A 19,724-nucleotide genomic window follows, 5' to 3' on the forward strand; every position below is an offset into this window, starting at 1 on the left:
CTGTATATCTCCTGGCACTCAGTCTGTTTTTCATATTTTAGCACATAATTTTCCTCATCTTTCCTAACTTTGAGTATCATCTTTTATTCGCTAACATTATACATCATCACTAGACATAGCTGATCCAAATAAAATCACATACTTATGAAAAGAAGTTAATCTCTTCAAAGTGGAAAGCACATTGTATATATCATCATCATCAGCTTCTTCTCCCTGGAAATGAAAGCATATTCATCAAAGTCTCAGCAATACAAATAAGCTTCTCTCTTTGCATGGTGAGGACGACGAATAGTTACACAGAGTCTTACGTTGACATTTGAACTGGCTCATGATGACACAATCACTATTTTGTGCCTAGACTTTTAATTTCAATGAAAAATAATAATAATGGACGTTTTAAGTAACCATTGGGTAGTACTAAGAAATCAGCAAGACTTGTCTGACTGCATTAACAACATCACAGTATTAGTACTCACACAAACAACCTCTGACAGTAGTACAGTAAAAGCTGTTTTATCCGGCAATTCACCAGCTGGAAAGCTCTATAAACCAGCATTTCTGATCTTCATTGAAAGTCCGGTTTATAATCGTGTTGGCATGGCGCTGGCAGGGATTTCGGGTGCGGGAGGGGGTACGGAGTGTGGGCTCTGGGAGGGAGTTGGGGTGTCCCAACCCCCAGCCCTGCACCCCCTCCTACACCCAAACTCCCTCCCGCTCAGTTAACTGGCATTTTTCACTTACTGGCACCCCCCCATTCCTCCAACATGCCAGATAAAACAGCTTTTACTGTAGTCATTTCCCAAGGAAAAAACCTGAGGCAGGGGTTTCAAACTCATTCTGTAAAAAGGATTGAACTGTGTTTTAATTATAGCCTGAGAGCTGGGGCTAGAAGAAGAGAGTCAATGCAATCCTCAATTCATAGCAGAGACTCCACTGATGCAACAGGAGTTTACATAGACTTTCTAATGGCAGACTTTCTAATTTAGTTCAGGTCCTTATCCTGCCCCCATCACCATAGTAACAGAGTGCCTTACATAGCTGAATGCATTAAACCAGTGGTTCTCAAGCTTTTTTTCATTTGTGGACTCCTAAAAAATTTCCAATGGAGGTGCAGACCTCTTTGGAAATTTTGAATGGCAGTGTGGACCCCTTTGGAAATCTATTGTCTGTATATACAGCTGACTTCTGTTCAGTCAGTGTCCAGTAGTGGTCGTGCATGCATCCTGAATGCCCTTAAACCCTGCTTCCCCCAAGGGCATAAAAGGCACAGCAACCCCAACCACCAGTCAGTTCCTTTACTGCCCAGAATCCTCATTTATAAGACTCTGAGCTGTGGGGACAGAGGGCAGGTCATGGGATCCACATGCAGAACATCCCGAAGAACCATAGTTACTATCAGATAAGTAACCATTCTTTCTTATTTGAGTTACTGCACATGTGAATCATACTTATGGTAATTAGTTAGTAGTCAGCTTTAAGAAGTGGGGAAGTGGGAAGCTAGTAGTTATGGGAAAAGAGATTTTAAAATAGTTCTTCCAAAACTGGCATCATATCTTCAAGTGGTGACTAACTAATAATGTTTCACAAACATATGAGCTGAAGGCCAGGTAGTTGCGTCAAATACTTCCAAATCTGGAACCCAACTTAAGCATACTATTGATGCAGCCTGCACTCTGGTGGAGTGAGTTTAGATATTTGGTGGAGAACTCATTAATATCATAAGCAGTTTAAATACAATCCGATACCCATTTTGTAAGTGTCTGTGATGAAACAGCCATCCCTTTTCATTTATTACCATAAGTAATGAAAAGTCTTGATGTTTTATGTAAAGAGCCATAACAGCGACCTTTTCACATCTGAAGTATATAATTTAGATTCAACAGGTGAAAAATGAGGTGTTGGAAAAAACCTGATGAATGAATTGATATGAAAATCCCATAGTACTTTAGGAATAAAAGATGGACGCGTTACTGGTTACTCTATTCATGTGTAAAACCGTACAGAGGATTTATCATTAGGGCTTGTAATTTGCTTATTCTATGAGCAGATGTAACTGCCACCAGGAATGACCTTCATTGACAGTGGATAAATTGGACAATCTGATAAAGGTTCAAAGGAGGGGAGGGTTCATACGTGAAGAAAGCACTAAATTCAAGTCCCATGTAGGAGAAATTTTTCTCACAGGAGGAAAGATGTGGACAAACCATTTCATAAATCTATTCACGGATAGATGAGAGAAAATTGTATCTCCCTATACTGGAGGATGAAATGCAGATATTGTTGCCAAATGGACTTTGACTGACGAAACATATAGTTCTGAGTGCTTTAAAAATAAGAGGTAATCTAACATTATTGGAATAGAATATCGACATGGAGAGTAACCTGTAGACTTTGCCAATAAAGAAAAATGTTTCCATTTGGCAGTGTAGATAGTCCTAGTGGATAATTTCCTACTCTGAAGAAGAATGCTCTGCACCTCTGAAGAACACTCCATGTCTATTGTAGACATCCAGCTATCATCCAGGTTATGAGATGCAGAGAGACTGAGTCTGCCCTTGGGGAAGAGGGTCATGAGGGCATGCAGGGTGCATGTGCAACCCCGCTAGTCACTGCTAATGAAACTGTTCCGAATTCCTGTGCTGGGGCACATGAACACCATGAGTAGGATCGACATGTGCAGTAATTCAAAGGAAAAAAAAAAGGGAGATTTAGTAACTGGTATCAACTAGATCTCTGAAACAGGTGTTAAGTGTACAAAGTATGGAAAAACTTAACATCCAAAACCTGAATTTATAAATAGATATCTGAGAAGTGTGAAACTATCTCAATACTCAGAGGATGATGCGGCAGCTCTTGATAGGCAAATTGCTGCAGGGGAAGTTGAAGTGTAATTAAGAATTTAAAGTCCAATAAAGCTCCAGATCCTGATGAGATTGCTGGGGAATATTATAGAGCTCTAAGGTAAGTGTTGATCCCTATTTTAACTGAATTGTTTAATGCTATAGTGCAGGGAACGAATTTCCAGATTCATGGAAAGAGGCATGGTTATTCCTAAAGAGGGAAAAATTCTTACCAGTTATGCATCATGTAGACATATTTCTTTAATTACTGTGGCTGCTAAAGGTAATGATAAGGTGCTAGCAAACAGACAGTGTTATCTTGCTCAAATATGTTCACCCTGACCAATCTGGGTTGCTTCTGGCAGCACATCTATCTGACAACATCAAAAGCACTCTGAATATGATCTATAATGTTAATTCTAGCAATTCTTCCTATGTGCTGCTTTCTTTGGATGCTGACAAAACCTTTGACCAGATGGAGTGGGAGTACCTCAGACAGATTTTGGTAAGGTTTGGTTTTAGAAGCCAGTTTTATAGGGGCATATCAGCCTTATATGTTCATCTTCTAATGTATGCATTGGTTAATGGTCATCAATCCTCTAATTTTAATTTGTCTAGGCATTGCCCACTATCCTCTCTGTTGTTTGCTTTGGCAATGGAGCCATATGCAATAAATGTGAGAAATAGTCCCTTTGTAAAGGGTATCAAAACATCTGCTGGATTAGATCACAAAATAGCTTTTTTTGCTGATGATATCTTCTTGTATTTGCAGGAGCCAGAATCCTCATTAAAAATGATAGAACAATAGACTTGGGAATCTGGGCAGGTATCAAGGTTTCAAAATAAACTATGATAAATCTGAGAGACAAGGTGGGTGAGGTAATATTTTTTAATGGACCAACTTCTGCTGGTGAGAGAAACACGTTTCGGGCTTACGCATAACTACTCTTCAGGTCTGGGAAGCTTACTCAGTGTCATAGCTAAATACAAGATGGCACAGATTGTTTAGCATAAGTAGTTAAACACATATTGATCTATGTCCTCAATTTGTGTACTTCTTAAAGAAATTGTTTCATAAATTACTGTACAGATGACATTTGACTCCAGTTAAGATCCATCAAAAGTTTTATAACTAGGGAAGCACTTAGTTGACAGGGTTGCAGGGAAAATGGAATGTACTTGCACATTTGGTGACTGTGTCCAGGAATTAGACAGTTTTGGGTAGAAATTATTAAAAAGATTCATTTTATGACTAAATGCTGGCTTCCTAGAGATACTCTGATCTGCTTACTTAAAGCTACAGTAAAAAAATCTATATTTTAAACAGAAAGGCAAATTACTTCATTTTTTATTGTTAGCAACTTGACTTTGTATTGCACATTATTGGAAAAAATGTGATTCCCCCTCCTCCAATGGCATTGAGGTAGAGTAAAATATGGATTGTCCTTGTAACGGAAAAACTCTCTCACCAAGCACGTACACAAGAGAAGTGCCAAAAATAGGACAGATATTTAGAATTTTTTGGTCACCCTTTCTAGCATATTCAGGAGAAGGCAGCTCTTCAGCCAGCAAGCCAGAATGTTTAGCCAGGTTTCTTAAATATTAACCTGATCCTGAATAAATAATATATGATATAGTATGTTCATTTTCTATTGTAACTTTGCCTTAATAAAACGTTTCAGAAAACACCAAACCTAAGGGGATCTTCTAGAAGGACTAATAATGGCTCCACAGTAAGGACTGGAGCTGGGTTTTACCTTTGGCAGGACATTAAAACCATTCTAGAACTGAAACAAAGGCTTGATGTAAAAAAACAAAACTTGGAAAGTACTCCTAAAGGGTCCTGAATATTTTGGGGGTGTTCTAGTATCTAGCAAATATTCCTAGAAAAATAAAGAGTCAAAATTTCATTTTACAGAAATTTTGTATGATGTGTGGAAATTATGTACCTCTTTTGTTCAAAAACTATAGCATCCAGTAACTTCAAACTTCACAGAACTACAAGCCCTTCTCTGAACTACAAGCCTTTTTTCTGAAATCTTTTGGCCCATCTCTTCAAAAATTGACAATTTTTACTTAACTAGAAAAAAACATCAGAATGAGGCTGCTGAATTTCAGCAATATTGACATAGCCTCACTAGCTAGGAAGGTGCTAAGAGAGAGAGAGCGAGCTCTCCATCAAAGTATGCTTTGGCCTAGAAGCCACAAAGACCAAGAGTTCAAGTCTCAGTGCTTGCATTGACTGGTGTTAATATTCTTGTATGCTTCACAGCCCTTATTATTGAGTAAGGTGTAAGGAGGCAAGAGTATATGTCACTTTTGAAAATGGAAAAAATGGTTACTCATCTTCTCGTAACTGTTGTTCTTTGAGATGTGTTGTTTGTGTCCATTCCAACCAGGTGTGTGCGCGCCGCGTGCACGCCAGCCGGAAGATTTTTCCCTTAGCAGCATCCATAGCGTCGACCTGGGCCCCCCCCTGGAGTCATGCCTTCATGGCGCCCAATATAGCACCCTGCCAAACCCCACCACCCCCTCAGTTCCTTCTTGCTGGCTACTTCGACAGAGGGGTAGGAGGGTGGGTATTGGAATGGACATGAACAACACATCTTGAAGAACAACAGTTATGAGAAAGTAACCATTTTTCTTCTTCGAGTGATTGTTCAAGTCCATTCCAATCAGGTGACTCACAAGCCAAAGTTCAGGAGGTGGGGTCGGAGTCATCTCCTGATTGGAGCACAGCTTGTCCAAAGGCCGCATTGTCTCTGGCCTGTTACGTGATCGCATAGTGCATCGTAAACATGTGTATCAAAGACCACGCTGCCGCTCTGCAGATCTCCTGGATGGGGACCTGCGCCAGGAATGCAGATGAGGAGGCCTGAGCCCTGGTGGAGTGAGTGGTGATCAGTGGGCGGTCACCTTCACCAGGTCGCAATGCTCCCGAATGCAGGATGTGATTCACGACGAGATGCGATGGGATGAGACAGGGAGGGCCTTCATTCTGTCCGCCATGGCCATGAATAGCTGGACGGACTTCCGGAACAGCTTAGTCCTCTCTCTATAGAAAGCCAGCACCCTGCGTGAGTGAAGCCTATGCTCCCTATCGCAGGAGTGTGGCTTGGGGTAAAACACTGGGAGGAAGATGACCACCAACTCGTTCTGCACTCTGAGGGGGTATGAAGCCTGAAGGTGTATTGAGTGCTCTACACAGAAGTCCTACAGAGCGAGGGCTTCCCGGCACAGGGGAGAGGAGCGTGCACCCCCCTGTTTGTTGATATAAAACATTGCCATAGTGTTGTCCGTGAGGACTGAAACGCACCTGTCCTCTATATGGGTCCTGAAAACCTGGCACGCCAGGCACACCGCTCTCAGCTCTCTGACATTGATATGCAGAGCAAGGTCCACCTGAGACCAGAGGCCCTGAGGTCTTCTAAATGAGCTCCCCAGCCCAGATCCGAGGCATCTGTCACCAATAGAGAGATGGCTGAGGGCTGGCGAAGGGCACTCCCACACAAACCGCCTGCAGGTCAAGCCACCACAGGAGGGAGTCCAGTACCGGGTGGGGCAGAGTTATGATGCTGTCCAGAGCGTCCCGGGCTGGTCGATAAACCGATGCCAGCCAAGACTGGAGTGGGCAAAGTCTGAGTCTGGCATGCTGCACTACATAGGTGCATGCAGCCATGTGTCCCAGCAGTTTCAGGCAGTTCTTTCCTGTGGTCATTGGAAACTGCCTGAGGCCCCGTATGATGTCCCCTAGCGACTGGAACCTGGCTTTCTTTTGCCCCGAAGAGGGATGCTGCCTCCTCCTACCACTCCTGCTTTGCCTATGCGGAGTGTCCTGGCGGTTCTGCAGCTGGTAGGCTTGCGGGGCGGGCTGAGGCCTAAAATGCCTGCACTGGGTAGCTGGCATGTGGAGCCCCAGAGAGTGCAGAGTAGCCCTAGAGTCCTTCAAACTGTGAAGTCTCTTATCAGTTTTTTCAGAGAAGAGGGAGGAGCCCTCGAAGGGGAGGTCCTGTATAGTCTGTTGGACCTCGTGTGGCAGTCCAGAGACCTGCAGCCAGGAACCCCACCTCATCACCACCCCCATGGCCAGAGTACGCGAGGCTGCGTCCGCTGCGTCTAAAGCTGCTTGCAGGGAGGCCCGGGAGACCAACTTCCCTTCCTCCACCAGTGCGGAGAACTCCGCACGAGAGTCTTGTGGCAGGAGCTCCACAAACTTAGCCATCGCCGAGCAGGTGTTGTACCCGTAGCAGCTTATGATGGCCTGTTGGTTAGCTATGCGGAGTTACAGGCCCCCCGTCGAATAGACTGTCCTACCGAACAGGTCCAGTCTTTTCGCCTCCCTATTTTTAGGGGTGGAGCCTTGGAAACCCTGGCGCTCCCTCTGATTGGCCGCATCGACCACCAAAGAGTCTGGGGGACAGTGTGAATATAGGTGTTCGTACCTCTTAGATGGTACGAAATAGCGTCTTTTGGTTCTCTTGGCCGTAGGGGCCAGAGAAGCGGGGGTCTGCCACAGAGATTTCAATGTGTACACTACTGTCTTTATCAACGGCAGGGCAACCCTCAATGGACCAGAGGGAGCGAGGATGTCCACAACAGGGTCCGACTCCTCCGCCACCTCCTCTGCCTGTATCCCCAGGTTTTGGGCAGCCCATCGTAAGAGCTGCTGGAGAACTCGATTGTCCTCGAGAGCTGGGGCTGCCGATGTCGGCATGGAATGCCTTCCAGTTAGTGGCAATAAATTTTCTCGGAAACAACAAGGCAGACAACTACAGGTTGTTGGTGGAAAACCTCCTCAAGGCATACAAAAGCCTTGGTTGCAACATGTCACTAAAGATACATTTTTTGCACTCTCATCTAGATTTTTTTCCACCGAACTGCGGAGCAGTGAGCGACGAGCACGGCGAGCGATTTCACCAGGACATTGCAACAATGGAGAAACGCTATCAGGGCAAATGGAGCCCATCAATGCTTGCAGACTATTGCTGGACAGTGACAAGAGATGCTCCATTTAATGAATACAAGAGACGAGCCAAGAAGTGCCGAGTAGACACTGAATAGGACTAAACTATGTACAGAATAGTTTTTTGCATTTTCTTTCATAACAAATTTTATTTATATAACCCTTTTGCTGATTTTTAAAGTGTTACATAAATTTTATTTATATAACCCTTTTGCTGATTTTTAAAGTGTTACATAAACAGGACAGGTGAAATATTATCATGTAAAGCAACCATAAACACATGAAAAGACCTAGGTTTACAATTTATGATTAAAACTCTACTATCTACACAATATACATAGACATAAAATGTAAAAACTTAAATATCTTAGAAACAGTAGCCAATCAGTTGTTTTAATTGTCATATTTGAATTCAGCACATCAAAATACATAATAAATAGCACATTTTATCTCTGAAGCAGACGACTTCTCAAAAATTGTAGACCAGTGTTACCTGTCTTTCATTGAGTCAATTATTTTTCAGCACCAAGCACAATGCCTAACCTATTCTGTATGTGTTGTCTCTGATTGCTACTGCTATAGAAAGAAAGACGGAAAGGGTTAGAGTTAAGGTTAGGGGATTAGGATTAAGGATTGACACCTAATTAGAAAAAATATTAACTGAAATGTAATTATACCCCTTTGAAGTTGAAGTTTTTCATTTAGTCTTCTATGGAGGTCACCTCATTTGCTCTATAGGTCATGATTTACAACTGAGCAATGTGTTATTGTGAATGCACATGACAACTCATCAGGCAGTTGATGGTGATGCAGGAAATTACAATGGATATTACAAAATGGACAAAAGATCAAAGATGAAAATCTAGATGATAAAACAAGGTTAATTTTAAAAGAACAAACCTCCTGCAGCAGATCCTCTACTGAATGGTTGAATCGGTCCACAAATTCATCAATCAGCTGGCTGTGGGCTATGTCAACTCTATTCTGAATGGTATATTCTTCACTACACAGGATGCTATAGGTTTTACTGCAGGCTTCTAGAACATCTGATTCTACATGCTTCTCCACAACAAACTTAATCTGCTTTAACAAGGCATCCAGATGCTGTGGATCAGACAAAAAAGTCAGTTTTCACATTACATAGAATATTACATAAACAATGAAACTCAAGAAGAGAATGTTAAGCAATAGATCAAAGCAGTAAAAGATTACTACATGCTATTCCAAATGTAGCCATTTAATATGAACATGACTGATCAGTCAGTTGAAAGGCACCAGAGTGCCTGCATAGTGTACCATACCTTCTCCATTCTGCCTGTACTGTAGATTTCCAGGTCAAAATACTGGGGGATTTGCAGAAGGTTTGCTACTTTCTCTGCATCAGCAGAATACTAGATTATTGAAACAAAGAAAATGAAAAACAATTAATGTCTATACTACAGAATGAAAACATTATATACGTTATCAGTAAAGAATATATTTTGTGTGAAACTGTACCTTTGAAAGTAACATAGGAAGCGCAATAATGAAATGTTCAGTCAATTTGTTTCTGTCATCTATCTGAGTTTTCCTTTCTTTTGCAGTTAACACCTGTAAAAATAAGGAAAAATGTGCTATAAAATAATTAAATGTCTTAATGTCATTAATACAATAATAAATCGAAGGGTCAAGATCCCAAAAGTGGAAGCTAATTCAAAATGGAAAGAAAGCAAGGAAGGAAGGAAGAAAAAAAGATCATCAGGGATGAAGAGCATGTGAATGGGAAAGCAGTAAGAACTCCAGTTACCTTAAGGGAAAACCTCATTTCTTTCATTGTGATATTGTCTCCATGCATCCCCCATTTTTGGGGCCAAAAATTGGCAATACTGAAGTCAATGAAAATTTTGCTATTGCCTATAATGGGACCAACATTTGGCCCTCAGAGGAACCATTGTGATCATCCAATCGGACCTCTTGTATAACACAGGCCATAGAACTTCCCCAAATAATTCCTAGAGCATATCTTTTAGAAAAACATCCAAACTTGATTTAAAAATTGTTAACGATAGAGAATCCAGCATGATCCCTGCTAAGGTGTTCCAATGGTTAATTACTCTCACTATAAAAATTTACAGTTTTATTTCCAGTCTGAATTTGTCTAGCTTCATCTTCCAGTCATTGGATTGTGTTAGACCTTTTCTGGAAGACTGAAAAGCCCATATTAAATATTTGTTCCCCATGTAACTATTATAGTCTGTCATTAAGTCACTCCTTAAACTTTTCTTTGTTCAGATAAATAGCTTGAGTCTATCCCTAGAAGTCATGACTTCTAATAATTCTCATGGCTCTTCTCTGAACCCTCTTGAATTTATGAAAATCGTTCTTTGAATTGTGAGCACCATAACCGGACACAGTATTTCAGCAGTGGTTGCATCAGTGCCAAATCAGAGGTAAAATAACCTCTCCACTCGAGATTCGTGTTTATGCCTCCAAGGATCGCATTAGTTCTATTGGCCACAGCATTGTGCACTGAGTCATAGTAAGTGGGGTGCAAGAAAACCCAGAGCAGGGACTCTGCACAACAGCTCCACTCAGGTCCACAGACAGGCCACCTTCCAAGTTCCGTGGGTCATGGTGGTCTTAAGACTTGCGTCTAGATCAGACCAGAGCCCCTCCTGACATTAGTCAGTAAGATGCCTGGCTTTGGTGTAAGAAGTCAGGCAGGGATTCAACAGGCATACCGCTAGGAAGGATCTGTCCCAGTGGTAGGGCTAGAATGGATAATGACCCAAATTGAACCCCTTATCAGCTTCTACTGCAAACACCCCAAAACATATTAGTATGTTCCCTTACACGGTGTACCATTATAGGCACTCCTGAGTTGCTGCTGGTCCTGGGCCCTAAAATTTCATAGTCCCCAGTCCATGTGATCAATATGGCACTGGTAGATTCTGGGTCTAAGGCAGACAGCCAAGGTCACCGGGAATGTGGCCGACCTTCAACAAGCCAATCAATATCCCCATTTTAGACTCTAGTCATTCTTGTAGACTGAGTAGACTGGAATAATCAGACAGGAGAAATCACCGCACAACTTCCAATGCCCTGAGTTGTAACAACATAACTTTTGCAACTGGTGCAGGGAGTTCTTTTCTCAGTACTTCTAGAAAGGGAGAGAAACATCCAGACTCCTGACTTTTTTTTTTTTTTGCTAGAAATGTGCAAGGAAGTTGATGATATCTGTGTGTCCTGATCTGTTGATCAGTGCCCCCTGGGGGCCCTGAAGGCACCAGTGAGTCTTTTTCCATGAGTGGAAGTTCCATTGATTTGATGGTCTCTGAGAAAAATGCAGCTGAAAATTAGTACGTCCAGGGTAAAAAGGGAAGATGTGTTGCCTCATATATCAAAAATGTATACACTAGGACTGACGTTGAGATGGAAATAGGAGACAGACTTGTTGAAAATATCTGGGTAAGGATAAAAGGGGTAAAAAACAAGGGTGATGTCATGGTAGGGGTCTACTACAGACCACCTAACCAGGAAGAAGAGGTGGATGAGGCTTTTTATAAACAATTAACAAAATCATCCAAAGCACAGGACTAGGTGGAGATGGGGGACTTCAACTACCCAGACCATCTTTTGGGAAAATAACACAGCAGGGCACAGATTATACAAGAAGTTCTTGGAATATATTGGAGATGTTTTATTTCAGAAGATGGAGAAAGCAACTAGAGGAGAGGCTGTTCTAGATTTGATTTTGACAAATGGGAGGAACTGGTTGAGAATTTCAAAGTGGAAGGCAGGTTGGGAGAAAGTGATAATGAAATTATTGAGAGAGTTCATGATTCTAAGGAATGGTAAGAGGGGAAAAAAAGACTAATAAAGGTAATGGATTTTAAGGAAGCAGACTTTAGCAAACTCAGGGAGTTGGTGGGTAAGATCCCAGGGGAAGCAATTCTAAGGGGAAAAACAGTTCAAGAGAGTTGGCAGTTTTTCAAAGAGACATTATTAAGGGCACAAGAGCAAACTATACCACTGCGTAGGAAAGAGACCACCCTGGCTTAACCAGGAGATCTTCAATGATCTGAAACTCAAAAAAGAATCATACAAGAAGTGGAAACTATGTCAAATTACAAAGGATGAATATAAACAAACACAAGAAAGCAGGGACAAAATTAGAAAGGCCAAGGCCCAAAACCGAGATTAAACTAGCTAGAGACATAAAGGGTAAGAAGAAAATATTCTGCAAATACATTAAAAGCAAGAAGATGACCAAGGACAGGGTAGGCCCGTTACTCAGTAAGGGGGGGGGACAATAACAGAAAATGTGGAAATGGCAGAAGTGCTAAATTACTTTTTCGTTTTCACCAAAAACTTTAGTAGCAATTAGACATCTAACTTAATGAATGCCAGTGAAAATGAGGTAGGATCAGAGGCTAAAATAGGGAAAAAACAAGATAAAAATTACTTAGGGCTTGGCTACACTTGCAAGTTAGAGCGCATTAAAGCAGCCCCGGGCGCCCTAGCTCACTACCCGTCCACACTGGCAAGGCATATAGAGTGCTCCTCTTTTCCACCTTGGCGAGAAGATTAACGCTTGCTGTGCATTGGCTGAAATGCCCGGGTGTCAGTGTGAACGAGGTGTTGCATTACTGCGCTCTGATCAGCCTCCGGAAACGTCCCATAATCCCCTTAAGTCAAGTGGCCACTCTTGTCATTGTTTTGTCATCGCTGCAAGAATGCGGATATGCCCTTTGAAAGCTCTGTTTCTGACAGCTGGCATGCTTATCTGCTCCGAGACAAAGCAACCATTACTGTGGAATGCTGTGTGAGAGAGGGGTGGGGGAGGGAAGGGGGGGTCTGCTGCTGTCTGAACTTACAAGACAGCATGCTGACACACACTCTGCCCCCCAAAAACCCACTCTCTCCCCCCACATACACACAACACCCTCCCTCTCACCCCCCCCCCCCCCCTCATTTGAAAAGCACGTTGCAGCCACTTGCATGCTGGGATAGCTACTACATTGCACTGCTCTCTGTGGCCATTGCAAGAGATGCTAATGTGGCCACGCCAGTGCGCTTGCAGCTGTCAGTGTGGACAGATTGCAGCACTTTCCCTACTGCACTCTATGAAGGCTGGTTTAACTCAAAATGATCTACATCTGTAAGTGTAGCCATACCCTTAGACAAGTTAGATGTCAACAAGTTACCAGGGCCTGACGAAATACATCCTAGAAGTATTTCTAGGAACTGACTGAGATGATATCTAAGCCATTAGCAATTATCTTTGAAAAGCCATGGAAGATGGGTGAGATTTTAGGGGACTGGAAAAGGCAAATATAGTGCCAATCTATAAAGAGGGGAATAAGAACAATCAGGGGAATTACAGACAATTCAGCTTAACTTCAGTACCCGGAAAGATAATGGAATAAATACTTAAGCAATCAATTTGCAGACACTCAGAAGATAAAAGGGTGATAAGTAACAGCATGGATTTGTCAAGAACAAATCATGTCAAACCAAACTAATAGCTTTTTTTGACAGGGTAACAAGCTTTCTTGATAGGCGGGAAGCAGTAGATGTTGTATATTTTGACTTTAGTAAGACTTTTGATACTGTCTTTCATGATTTTCTCATAAACTAGGGAAATACAACCTAGATGGCGCTACTATAAGGTGGGTGCATAAAGTGGCTGGAAAACCATTCCCAGAGAGTAAGCATCAGTGGTTCACAGTCAAGGTGGAAGGGCATATCAAAATGGGTCCAGTTCTGTTCAATATCTTCATCAATGGTTTAGATAATGGCATACAGAGTACACTTATAAAGTTTGCGGATGATACCAAGCAGGGAGGGGTTGCAAGTGCTTTGGAGGATAGGATTAAAATTCAAAATTATCTGGACAAACAGGAGAAATGGTCTGAAGTAAATAGGATTAAATTCAATAAGAAGAAATGCAAAGTACTCCACTTAGGAAGGAAGAATCAGTTGCACACATACAAAATGGGAAATGACTGCCTAGGAAGGAGTACTGTGGAAAGGGATCTGGGGGTCATAGTGGATCACAAGCTAAATATGAGTCAACAGCATAAAACTGTTGCAAAAAAAGGGAATATAATTCTGGAATGTATTAGCAGGAATGTTTTAAGCAAGACACAAGAAGAAATTCTTCCACTCTACTCCAATCTGATTAGGCTTCAGCTGGAGTATTGTGTCCAGTTCTGGGTGCCACATTTCAGGAAGGATGTGGAAATATTGGAGAAAGTCCAGAGAAGAGCAACAAAAATGATTAGCAGTCTAGAAAACATGACCTATGATGGAAGATTTAAAAAGTGGGTTTGTTTAGTCTGGAGAAGAGAAGACGGGGGGGGGGGGAAAGGTGGAGGAAAACAACACATGATAATAGTTTTCAAGTACATAAAAGGTTGCTACAAGAGGAGGGAGAAAAATCTGTTCTCTTTAACCTCAGAGGATAGGACAAGAAACTTAAATCGCTGCTAGGACTGTTTAGGTTGGACATTAGGAAAAACTTCCTGTCAGGGTGATTAAGCAGTGGAATAAATTCCCTAGGGAGGTTGTGGAATCTCCATCATTGGAGATTTTTAAGAACTGGTTAGACAAACACCTGTCAGGGATGGTCTAGATAATACTTAGTCTTTCCTTAAGTGCAGGGGACTGGACTAGAAGACTTCTCGAGGTCCCTTCCAGTCCTACGATTCTATGATACCATGTATTAGTTATTGTGGACTATCATAGACTTTAAGGTCAGAAGGGACCATTATGATCATCTAGTCCAGGGGTAGGCAACCTATGGCACGTGTGCCGAAGGCGGCACGCGAGCTGATTTTCAGTGGCACTCACGCTGCCCGGGTCCTAGCCACTGGTCCGGGGGGGCTCTGCATTTTAATTTAATTTTAAATGAAGTTTCTTAAACATTTTAAAAACCTTATTTCCTTTACATACAACAATAGTTTAGTTATATATTATAGACTTATAGAAAGAGACCTTCTAAAAATGTTAAAATTTATTACTGGCACACGAAACCTTAAATTAGAGTGAATAAATGAAGACTCGGCACACCACTTCTGAAAGGTTGCTGACCCCTGATCTAGTCTGACCTCCTGCACAACACAGGCCACAGAATCTCACTCACCCCCTCCTGTATCAAACCTATGGCTGAGCCATTAAAGTCCTCAAATCATGGTTCAAAGACTTCAAGGTGCAGAGAATCTTCCAGCAAGTGACCCGTGCCCCACGCTGCAGAGGAAGGCGAAAAACCCTGAAGGCCTCTGCCAATCTGCCCTGGAGGAATAGTCCTTCCCGACCACAAATATGGCAATCAGCTAAACCCTGAGCATGTGGGCAAGACTCACCAGCCAGACACCCGGAAAGAATTCTCTGTAGTCACTCAGATCCACCCCATCTAACATCCCATCAAAGGCCATTGGGCATATTTACCGCTAATAGTCAAACACCAATTAATTGCCAAAATTAGGCTATCCCATTATACCATCCATAAACTTATCAAGCTTAGTCTTGGAGCCAGATACGTCTTTTGCCCCCACTGTTCTGTGGGCCATGGTAGCCAGCCCCCAGCAACTTGGTGAATGGCAGTCTTGAGGGCCCAGTGAGTCACAGTGAAGGCCCTGGTAGGGTGACCAGACATCCCGATAAAATCGGGACCATCCCAATATTCAGTCGTTTGTCCCACGTCCCGACGGATGTATGGTCGGGACGCCATTTGTCCCAATATTCTGGCTCAGGGCTTTTTTTTTTTTTTTTTTTTCTGCGCTTCGGTGGCACTCCAGACCTGCCCCCCCATGTGTCCTGATATTTTGTTCATGTAATCTGATCACACTAACTGAAGGGAAAAGGTCTGGTTAGCCCAGGGCGGGCAGAGACTACTGAGCCTGTGACCATGTGGCGAAGGATACTTTATCCTGGAAGAGGAGGATTTTTTGTTTGGCTGAAGGGCCAAAGTACTTTAGCAGTGGAGGGAAGCTGAGGCACAACTGCATTAGGTAACAGATGAAGTAAGCGCTCCTTCAAACAAACACTTCAGGGCATGGAAATGCACAGTCATGGCATAAAAACAACCTTATCTCAGCCCTCAAATGGTATCATATGTTTGGATTTATTTTAAATTTGACCTTTACTCTGAAATTCCTGGTTTTGAAATGCTCGTTTTGAGATAATTACAGCATGCATGTAATGTGTCTTACCCTCAAATTAACGATCTATTCTCTCATCCGCAACTTCATCTTAACTTAAGTCTGAGAATTTCTCTTTTTTTATTATTATTAAAATTTCATATCTGAATGTTGAAAAAGAAACCCAAACAGAATGCAACCATGTGACATGGACAATGAGTGCCAGATATGAAGTATCAATCTCATTTTTTTAAGGTAACTTTTATGGCCATATTCACTAACAGACTCTGGCCACTTTGCACTGAGGTGAAGCAGGACAAAGAAGCTGGAAAAATATGAGCAAGTTAAGCATTGAATCTAGAACTTATTTTCCATTGGCTTAGTTATCTGAAATACCAGATACTGTTTGAAAATGTTTTAATTATTTTTTCAAAAATGCACAGAGAACCAGATTCACAGTGTTAAGAGTCACAACAGTTGGTTTTCCACTCTTATTTTCAAAAGTTCATACCTGTGTTACGAAGTAATCCATACTGTGATCTAGTGCACAGGACAAAGTTTGATAAAGTTTAGTTTAAAATTTTAATTATTATTCTCATACACAGTCAGTCCAAATTTAGGCTGGAAATTAGAAAATTTCTAACCATCGGAAGAGTGAGGTTCACAGATTCAGATTCATAGATTCCAAGGCCAGAAGGGATTATTGTGATCATCTAGTCTGACTTCCTCTATAACACAGACCATAGAACTTCCCTAAAATAATCCCTAGATCATATATTTTAGAAAAACATCTAATCCTGATTTATAAATCCTGTGATGGAGAATCCACAAGGACCCTTGGTAAATTGTTCAAATGGTTAATTACTCTCACTGTTAAAAAAAATTACACTTTACTTCCAGGCTGAATTTGTCTAGTTTAACTTCCAGGCATTGGATCATACTAGACCTTTCTATGCTAGACAGAAGAACCCGATATTAAATATTTGTTCCCCATGTAGGTGCTTAAAGACCCCATGTAGGTGCTTATAGTCACCCTTTAATTGTTTCTTTGTTAAAGTAAACAAACTGAGCTCCTTGAATCTATCACTATAAGTCATGTTTTCTAATCCTTTAATTATTCTCATGGATCTTCTTTGAACCCTCTATTTATCAAAATTCTTCTTGAATTGTCGGCATCAGAACTGGACACAGCTTTCCAACAGGAGTAGTGGAGAAAACAACCTAACTAGTTTTAAGATAGATCTTGATAAGTTTATGATAAGATTGTATTACCGATGACAGTAGGGGACTGGAATGGATGACGCAGGAGGTTCCTTCCAGTCCCACGTGTGGAACATTCTATGGGGTTCACCATGCCCACTGGCACTCACAGGGACAATTCTCCAGTTAAGAAGTTAAAATTCTGAACAGCTGCCCATGGATAAACATGGTAACTGCATCACAAGTCCAGTATTCTGAGTCTGTACTGGCAGAAGCTGCTCATTGGGCTCTCTGCTTACATCACTTGGGAAAGGACTCAGACCCTGGGTCTTACAAGGCGGTCTCCTCCTCCTGCTCTGTCAGGCTAATTTATGGACCTCTGTCAGGGTTTTGGTGTTTCAACAGTGCCCCCTTGAGGTGTTAATGGGGTTCTATACTGACTCCAGGTCCAGTCACTCAAGTGGAATCATTCTGAAGGGGACAAAGACTCAACCCTCCAGCTGAGTCTCTCTGGATGCTCACCCCTTCTGGGAACACAACCAACAAAAAATAAAGCAGGAAAATAAACGAAGGAAAAGGAATTTCAAGTCAGTCCCAGTTGGGCCTCTAGCCTCTCTTCCTTCAGAGGGGCCTTGGATGGGGTGCAATCCAGTTCATAGTCTGCTGGGTGACCAGCATAAAGAATATGATTCAGCCCCCTTCACCTTATGGGACTTGGGGTTTTCTTTTAGGCAAGGGAACAGGCTCTACTTGCTGCCAGGCCTCTCCCTGTGAGCTGGGAAGCTCAGTGCTCTGCTCCCAGAGTTATCCTCTGTGAAGCTGAGCTTCCCCTCCTCTTTAGCTCCTCCTCCACTCTCGATATGACTTGCAGGTGTGGAATGGATCGGGTCTCTCCAGCCCAGACAGGGTGATCATATTTCCCAAAGAGAAAACAGGACACCCCAGCTGCTCGCCCAAGGGCACCCCTTGCTATCGCCCGTTGCTGTAATCCTGTCACCCCCCACTGCGCGCCAGGCTGTTGCCCGGTCGCTAGAACCGAAGGCCCCCCCTGCGCAATAAGGGGTCCCCCATACATGCTGGAACACTGCTTCCCCCACAGCCCTGCCTCCCCCATGAGGATCTGGCATCTCTGCTTACCCCCTCCACACCACACACAACTTGTTTGACAACAGTGGGCATTTGTCCTGTTTGCTCTTTCCAACTGATCAAGTGAGCAACAGCAAATGGGACAAATGCCTCCTTTTGGAAAAAAAGTCAGGACAGCTGGGACAGGGCTTAAAAAAGGGACTGTCCCGGCCAAAACGGGACATATGGTCACCCTAAGCCCAGAGCAACAACTTAACTCCTTCCTGCCTGGAGCAAGGTTTACACACCTCATTGCAACCTCGGTGAGGGAGCATACCAGAGTAGACAAGTGCAGCTAATCTTCTGTCTGCTACTGTCTGTCTCCGTTGGCTGTGAGCCTGAGAGACACTGCTCCTCCCCCACATTCAGGCAGCATGGCAACCTGAATTTGGCTCTCTTGTACATCTGAATTATGATAGCGTTAAATCACATGATCACATACTTTTTGCTCCACCTCTTAGGAATCTTGCTGTAGTTGGATGAGTGAAGAGTGAAAAACCTCCTATGGGTATGTGAAAAGCTTTTACTGCTGCTAAGTAAACCTTAATGGAATTCACAGAAAGCCCCGATTTTTCAGTTCCAATAGGTAATCCAATACCCTGGGAAAAGGAGAGTGAGTAGCCAAAATCTGATGATGGTTACACCAAAGATAATATCGTTTCCATTTCTGGGATGCAAGTATTTCTTGTAGATTCTTTTCTACTACTATTTAATAAAACATGTTGCACCTCTGACAAACAGGATACCTCTATTGCCAAGAACCATCAAGGAGCCATGCTTGGTACCTCAGAATCTGCAGGTTGGAGTGAAGTGTTCAACCAGGATCTTGGGTCAGTGGGCAAGGACTGATTGTAAGCCTCCAGGAAAGGCAAGAAATTAGTCTGATCAAGTAGGGATACCAGACCCGTCTGGGCCACATTGGTTCAATCAATATGACTCTAGCTCGATCTTGTTTCATCTTGTTGAGAACCTTTAACGGTAACAGTGTCAATGGATACACGTATAAAAGTCCTTTCATCCATGAGATGAATAGAATGTTTTGTATCACATGGAGCACTACCTAATTGTGACATTCTCCAGGGTACAATCTGGGCTGTTGAACAGCTGTATCCTCTGAATTCTCCAACCTGGGGTGCCTTTTACACTGCTTTACTGTGAGAACAACCACTCCTGATCTGCCCACACACAGCCTCCAGCATGTAAATTATTTCCAGATACACTGTACGAGTGCTATGGCCAGTCACTCCTGAATTACACTGCAAGGCAACACTCCGTCCCAAACTTTCCCCAGAAATGTCTATCTGGTACTCCACAGCCCTCTCCTGGACAATACAAGCTCATATAAAGTCCGCCATTTTATGGATTTTTCTCAAACACTTCTGTCCAAGCACACTGGTTTAGATAAAACAATAAAACAAGTTTATTAGCTGGAGAAGGGTAGATTTTAAGTGATTACAAGTAATGAGGCATAAA

At 42.5% G+C, this 19,724-nt stretch overlaps 1 protein-coding gene across 1 annotated transcript in view; it reads right to left on the reverse strand.

Moving 5' to 3' along the window:
- Positions 1-19,724, reverse strand: part of STAG1 (stromal antigen 1) — a 383,395-nt gene that overhangs the window by 111,033 nt on the left and 252,638 nt on the right. Inside the window, exons 17-20 of the mRNA XM_026649889.2 lie at positions 9,301-9,393; positions 9,105-9,194; positions 8,704-8,907; positions 143-213 (exon numbers count right to left, since the gene is read on the reverse strand). Of these exons, the coding sequence (XP_026505674.1) occupies positions 143-213; positions 8,704-8,907; positions 9,105-9,194; positions 9,301-9,393 (458 nt within the window). The remainder of the gene's footprint in view (positions 1-142; positions 214-8,703; positions 8,908-9,104; positions 9,195-9,300; positions 9,394-19,724) is intronic.

This window comes from Terrapene carolina, unplaced genomic scaffold (genome assembly GCF_002925995.2).
Source record: "Terrapene carolina triunguis isolate 2854851 unplaced genomic scaffold, T_m_triunguis-2.0 Scaffold88, whole genome shotgun sequence".
NCBI lineage: Eukaryota > Metazoa > Chordata > Testudines > Emydidae > Terrapene > Terrapene triunguis.